Source organism: Amaranthus tricolor, chromosome 16 (genome assembly GCF_026212465.1).
Source record: "Amaranthus tricolor cultivar Red isolate AtriRed21 chromosome 16, ASM2621246v1, whole genome shotgun sequence".
NCBI classification, from domain to species: domain Eukaryota; kingdom Viridiplantae; phylum Streptophyta; class Magnoliopsida; order Caryophyllales; family Amaranthaceae; genus Amaranthus; species Amaranthus tricolor.
In genome coordinates, this window is record NC_080062.1 from 8,536,543 (window position 1) to 8,544,082 (window position 7,540).

At 30.5% G+C, this 7,540-nt stretch overlaps 2 protein-coding genes across 2 annotated transcripts; one reads left to right on the forward strand and one right to left on the reverse strand.

The window, feature by feature from the left end:
- The first annotated feature begins 1,690 nt into the window (after nucleotides 1–1,690).
- Nucleotides 1,691–4,074, forward strand: LOC130802848 (MLP-like protein 34). The gene is made up of 2 exons (XM_057666942.1): nucleotides 1,691–1,946; nucleotides 3,551–4,074. The coding sequence occupies exons 1-2, from the start codon at nucleotides 1,760–1,762 to the stop codon at nucleotides 3,826–3,828; spliced, it is 465 nt and encodes a 154-aa protein (XP_057522925.1). The 5' UTR covers nucleotides 1,691–1,759; the 3' UTR covers nucleotides 3,829–4,074.
- A 529-nt stretch (nucleotides 4,075–4,603) lies between these two features.
- Nucleotides 4,604–7,180, reverse strand: LOC130802506 (zinc finger BED domain-containing protein RICESLEEPER 2-like). The gene is made up of 6 exons (XM_057666522.1): nucleotides 7,031–7,180; nucleotides 6,233–6,326; nucleotides 5,275–6,078; nucleotides 5,081–5,169; nucleotides 4,865–4,925; nucleotides 4,604–4,755 (listed from the first exon to the last, which is right to left on the reverse strand). The coding sequence occupies exons 1-6, from the start codon at nucleotides 7,178–7,180 to the stop codon at nucleotides 4,604–4,606; spliced, it is 1,350 nt and encodes a 449-aa protein (XP_057522505.1).
- Nucleotides 7,181–7,540: the final 360 nt, after the last annotated feature.

Sequence of the window (7,540 nt, forward strand, 5' to 3'; positions counted from 1 at the left end):
GACGCGGCTTTTCATTCTACTCAACATTGAGAACACTAAACTAAGAATAAATTAAAAGAACAAGCAAATATTAACAAAACATATGTTGATGTATGCATCTTACGTAAATTGTAAAATGTAGCGGAAAATATATTGTATGCAGCAGGTGCATCAATATCTTATATTTAATCTACTCATCCTTATTGCATCGAAATCACATTGTTATCAAAGTTATTAGCATGATTTGAGCTAATTAATTACCCAAGAAATTTATTTTGATTTGATTTTTGTGTAATTTAATTTTAGGATGGGATTAATTTGATTATCAATTTTCCAACATGAAATCGAACGTGATCATTATATGTTCAAGGTGGAACTCAATTTCAATTAATAGAGCTAATGAATTGAGCTAATGAAGTAATATTTTGTTTCTTGAATTTATGAGTTTAGGGTTTTTGGTAGACACTCATAAATAAGGGTTTAAGGTTGCTCATTTGTGTATATTGTATCCCCAAATTTGAGAGAAAACCTATGTGAGATTAATGAGTGTTCTCAGACAAAGTATTATATTATTTAGCGTTGATAACAATATAAGGATGAAAGAGTTCTTTCACTGAATTAAAATATAAATTTTTATGTTTGTGTGCCATATTTTTGCGTATATCTATTTAGAGTATTTTTTATTTTTTCCTATCAAATAATAAAAAATAGATAATCTTTTATTCTACCACTCCTACAATAGTCCATTTGGATGTGATTCTACTCATAAAAATCTAAAAGTTGGCATATATTGCTGCAATAAGCCCTTGTTGATAACTTAAAATTTCCTTTTATAGAATCAATGGGGCATTGGGAATCATCCAAAATAAAGGAGTGGTTCATAGTGAAAGCAAGTCATCCCCTCCATAATTGTACTGAATTGAGCTCAAATGCCAAGCTCATAAATTCTTCATCTCACAACTAATAAAAAATAATTAAAATTATGCTCAAAATCTCTCTTGATTTTAATTGTTTGTTATATATTTATCCTCTCGTATTTGTTGCTATATATGAGAAGACTCCTAAGAATATAAACAAATAGCTCAAGGTTAGACATTATAAATCTTTCAAAATCTATTATAAAATAAAGTTAATATAAATATTAGGTTTTTAATCCAAATTCAACACCCCAAAATGGTCCATTAGGTTTTGTTACTACATAAATACTTCCTCTTCCTCTGTTCCATAATACCCGCTATATTTTCTATTTTTGGCAATTTCATATTACTTGCTACATTTCCTTTTTAGTAATAAAACAATCATTTAAAGTTCTACCTACCCGTATTTTTATCCTACTTTATACTCTATACTCTATAATAAAATAATATACTATACTCTATATAAAGTAACCTAACAACCTATTTTTCCTTTTTCTTTTTCAATTAATAATAATAAAATACTATACTCTATAAAATAAACAATCAGTTACAGTGTAGGTCAATCACTTTTCTTAATTCGCGTGCCCATGCAAATGTAGCGACTAAAACGGAATAGAGGAAGTATAAGGAATATATAATGCATGGGCGTAATTATTATATGCACTTTTAGATAACTTGGAATTTTTCTGTTTAAAGAAATAATGGGGATTGTGAATCATCCAATTATATTAAATGAGTGGTTCATATTGATGCATACAACCTTCTCCATTTCTATATAAAGCCCCTTGCTTCTTGCTAAACTTCATGTACTCAATTAGTTAATTACAATATTAAATATTTAATCACATTTTGAAGGGAAAAAAATGGCCCAAATTCAAAGGGTTGAAGGTCAAGTTGAGCTCAAATGTCATGCTAACAAATTCTTTGATATTTGGGCTTGCAAAACACACCACATTCCTAATATAATCCCTAATCAAATTTCCAAAATTGAACTTCATGATGGGGAATGGGATAAGGTTGGTGCTCTTTTGAAATGGACTTATGTTCTCAGTAAGTAATTTCACTGTTCTGAAATACTTGTTACATTACGGTTATTAATACTATTTATGGTTCAAACTTATTTTATATATTGCTGTTAATGTATAAGAAAATAGAGTCAAATTGAATCTTGTTTGAATCATCTAATCGCATATTTTCATATTATTAAATTTTATAATTTCTAGATGTGCATAATTTAAAATATGAATCATCAAAATGATACATTAAAATGCGTAAATGTCAAATGTAGCAAGTATAATGAAACAGATGGAGTATTAATAATTACTTCTTATCAAGAGAAAACTTTGTATGGATTTGATCTATACGTTTCGGTGTACATTAACTTTAGGTATAAAAATAATATGTTTTTTCACTGGATAAGTACAATCAGTACAATCTTTTGGAACTATTTGTTACTTTTATATTGTCAACACTAAAATAGTATGGATTAAATTCATACAAGACTTATATTCTTATCACTCAAAAGTTTTTCATATCGGCTTAAAAATTATTTTTAGTCATTTGTCAAATAATTTTTAAATTATCAATAAAAAAATTATTTCCCAAACACACTATTAATACATATATCATTAAGTAAATCGAAGTATAATAAAGTATTCCATATTTTAAGCAAATATTGTCGCAATTTGTTTGATTTATTATTTAAATTATCAATGATAAGGATTACACATATATAGTCTTGTTAATTAGAATAACCTATACTTAATAAAAAATGATTCTTTGGTTTTGGATAATTTATTAAGAACTATATTAAAATGGTTCATCAAATCATATGTATTTATTTTTTAAAAATATATGATGTTTTCAATCAAAGATCGAATGTTAACAACATTCTTTAAGTGTAATCACTAACAAGAGTAAGATTGCGTATATATAATTTAGGGTATGATTGTTAATAATAAACTAACTTTTGCTTGATCCGTTGAAAATAAACGAACCTATTATTTTTTTTAAATACAATCACGTTTTAGGTATATTAGTTAAAATTGTTTATAAGAATCTTCAAAACTTCTTTGTAAGTAAAGATTTAGGAATAATCAATAGTTGGATTAATTTTCAGCAATTATGCTAAATAGATGGGTTTATTTAAAAATAAACAATAATTGAGTTTCTTTAGCGGATCGAGCAAATGTTGATTTATTTTTTATAATTTCCCATATAATTTATCAAGGAGCTCCAACTATTATCTTAACCTTTTAATTGAGTTGCTGGTTCCTTAACATGGTATCAAAGCCAACATAACAAAAAGTCACGGACGTAAATCTCACACAACACTTAAAGTGAATTATTTTGTGCCAAGTATAAGGAGGGTTTATGTTGCGTTCTCACTTCTAACCCAAACGACTCTCATTTGAAAGGGTGTGTTACAGTATAATATAACATATTATTGAGTTTCAACCATCAATTTAAACTTTTGGTTAGATTTCTTACTTGAAAATCCTACCCCCAGAACCACCATGTGAGCTACTTAACGAATTAGGTTATGATCATACTGGAACATTATTGTTGTTGTAATAAAAATAGAGAACTTTTTAATAAAACCATCGATCACAAAATTAATAAATTGTTTTTGTGATTTGTGATTGTGAGTGCAGATGATAGCAAGCTTACAATAAGGACAAAAGTTGAAGAGCTTGAAGTGAAGAACAAGAAAATGAAGTACAGCTATCCTGATGGATTCATCGCCAAAAACATAAAGTCACATATGCATGCAATTCCGAAAGAAGATGGGTCAGGATGCATAGTGAAATGGGCTTTTGAGTATGAGAAGATGAATAATGCTGAGGGAGATCTTCCTGAGGCCAAAATATACATAGACTATCTACTTGAACTTGCTAAAGGGATCGACGCTCATCTCTGCAGCCATGCTTGATAAATTAATAATTGATATATTTGCTGTCAGTCATGATGCATATATATAAGCTTCAATAAAATGGCATGCATGCTGCTTATGTGTGTTAGTTTTGTTTTTGTGTATTACTACTTGTTGTGTACTGTTAATAGCATGTTTCTGCTTGCTACATCAAGAAACATGTACTTCTATATGTTATCAATTCATGCTTTTCTTAATGATGCAATCAATGACTCTAATTAAACAAGAGTATACTAACAAGTTAAAGTCAAAACCTTTTTTCTTTTCTCCTTACGACCCTATCCTAATCCAGCTTGTTTTATATTTACAGTTTTGTTTTTTTATCTTGGTGCTTTCACTCATGTTGCAGGATTTTTCTATCTAGGGTTTTGACTGCTTACATTTCTCCTACCCTCTCCCTCGAGTGGAAACAGGTATGATTTGTCCGCTACCTCTCCCTCCTGACTAGAGGTGTCAAACAGATCAGGTTGGGTCATTTTTAGGTTCGCATCATATATAAATGGGTCATAGACCCTTAACCTGAACCTGACTTGTTTAATAAAATGGGTCAAAAATCGAAACCCCGACCTAATCTGTAGCAGGTCGGGTCAACCTGCTAAATACCCATTTAGCCTGCTTTTTTTTGTTTGCTTATATTCGGTTTTTTCAGGTCATTTGACCCATTCTTCCTAGTTAAAAGTCTTCAAAAGTCAACAACAAGCAAAATATCACAACAAATTGTTAAGTTGACAAGCCAAAACCAAAAGCATCATAATTAGTTTTTACAAATCATAATCTAAATTATGGTGGCTGAGGAAGATGCTTTTGAGTTGAATTCATATTGATCGAAACTTGGACTTGGATTAGGGCAAGATATGTCTTCTTTTTCTTCAACTTTAATCTTCATTACCATCCTACAAAGCTCATCCAATTGTGATTCCATTTTTACTTCATCAGCAAACAAAAATAGAAGTTATTAAACAAACAAATTAATACCAATAAAAGCAACTAACCAAAACCAATATTAACTTAGACATATTAGTATATAGAAAATTACCTCCTTTAAATGTCCAATCCTTAGACAAACAATAGAATGGACAATATTTGGCTTCAAGACACTTCGATAGCAATCAAGTAACCGACCACCAATGCTAAAGGCAGATTCGAAAGCCACGGTAGATATAGGAATGGCAAGAATATCTCTTGCCAATGAAGAAAGTACCGAATAACAAGATGCATCTGTCTTTCAACGCGCAAGAATATCAAGACTAACTGAACGAGGCACTAGTTGCTCCTCAAAATACATCTCCAAATCAGATTTCATACTCACAATACTATGCTCATTAGAGAAACTATCAAAGTCTTATAATACATGCATTTACATCAAAATCTTTAAAAGGTAAAGAAACAAACAAAAACTTATATAATTATGGAAAAAAAATCAGAAACTTACTTACGATCATAAACTCATCGGTAGCATCTTCAACATTTCTATCATGTAAACTTCCAAATTTTTTTCTTGGAGAAGTTGCAGATAGTTTAAAAGCATAGATTTTATAATTTTTTCTTGTGTTTTCTCCCTTACCTTAGCCACTTCTTCCTCATATTCAACACCATCCCCATAAACGTTTTTGAAGCTCCATTGAACAAATTGAAGCTTAAACCTAAGATCTAACACAACAGCAACTGCCATAATAATGCTAAAATCACTCCAATATTTCCCAAATTTTCCATACATCTTACAAGCTATTTTCTTCATAAAACCATCTGTACTCTCCATCTCACTTTTTAAAAGCAATCTTACCCTCAACACATTAGGAAAGTATAAGTTAGCAATAGGATATTTAGTCCCAGAAAAAGCAAGAGTAGCTTCATAAAAAACTTTTAAAAACTTGAAAATTTTTTCAATTTTAGCCCATTTTTCCGCAGTAGGACAATGAATATAGTTAGCATCAACTTTCTGAAAATGAATTAAAGTTTTCTTGTAATACAATGCACTTTCAAGCATTAAATATGTAAAATTCCATCGTGTTATGACATCTTGTTTTAAACCTTTAGAGCTTTGAAGACCTACATGCTTAATACAACTTAAGAAACGTTGCTTTCTAGCTTGTGATCCCTTACAATATTTCAAACTTTCTCTCACCTTAATCACAGCATCATCAACTTCTTTCAATCCATCTTGAACTACTAAGTTCATGATATGTGCACAACACCTCACGTGAAAAAATTCTCCTGTACATAACAATTCAAGTTCACCCTTAAGACAATCTGCAAACACATTATTTGAAGCCGCATTATCAAGAGAGAAAAAGAAATCAGAAAAAATCGAACACAAAAAAAATCAGAAAAAATCAAACACAAAAAAAAGTCAGAAAAATCAAACTACAAAAATAAAAGAATGAGAAAAAGAAATAATTCTTACCTTGGCTTTTGGCATTCAGGACTTGAGGTAGTGATAAATTCAGGAGGAAGATGGTAGTAAGAAGAGAGAAGAAGGCAGAGAGAACAGAGAAGAACTAAAGAAGCCAAGAGGAAGACGTCGCACGCTGTGTTCTACTGTTCTTTTAATTTTTAGGGTTTATTCGTTTATTACATTGGAATGACAAGGACTAAATCAGTTATATACTTGGGCCTAACAGCTTTTTAGTGGGTTAATATCAGATAATATGGATCGACCTAACCTGACTGACCCATTTAATAAATGGGTTAAACAAGTTTTTTTGGGGTTTAAATATTCAACCTGAACCTAACCCATTTAATAAACAAATCAGATCGGTTTGACCCATTTAATTAATTAGGTCAAAAATCTAAACCCACCCGCTAATTTCGAGTCAATTTCAAATCAGGTTAGCAGGTCGGGTCAGCTTTTGCCAGCCCTACTCCCGACCCTGACTTTGTGCGAGATGTTGTGTTGATGACCATGATCATGTGTAGGATCAAATAAAAAGGTTACATATTATGAGGAGGATAAGTTGGATTAGTTTTTTTTTTTCATTATGTAGAGATTATATACAGAAATTGATACTATGCTATAAATTAAGAATATTTTTAGATTTAGGACATAGTATCTTTTCTGTGCATATAGTGACTTTAAGTATTTTTTAAATTTCATGTACTCAATTAGTTAATTACAATATCAAATATTTAATCACTTTTTTAAAGGGAAGAAAAATGGCTCAAAAGGATTGAAGGTCAAGTAAAGCTCAAATGTCATGCTGACAAGTTCTTTGATATTTAGGCTTGCAATACACACCACATTCCTAATATTATCCCTAATCAAATTTTCAAAATTGAACTTCATGATGGGGAATGGAATAAGGCTGGTGCTGTCTTCAATTGGAGTTATGTTCTTAGTAAGTAATCCCTCCATTTCATAGTTAATGTCTCATTCGCTTTTTGGACGCTATTCACATTTAACTCTTAATATTGTATTTTTAATCTATAAATTCAAATATAGTCAAGTGAGATCTTTTTTTATTCGTCTCAATGTGAAAATTGTTAATATCAACTTTTTATAATTTTTAATTATGCACAATAAGACATATTATGAATTGAATTGGTGCATTGGCAAACGTGCATAAAGCAAATGGCGACAAGCTGGCAACCAACCTCAGTCGTCGCCCACTAAAAAAAGCAAAAATAAAACCCGGCTAAACATGGCGACTAGCAGGCGACCAACCTCATTCGTCCCTCCTTGGCAAAAAAAAATTAGGTGATGAGTTTGACGACG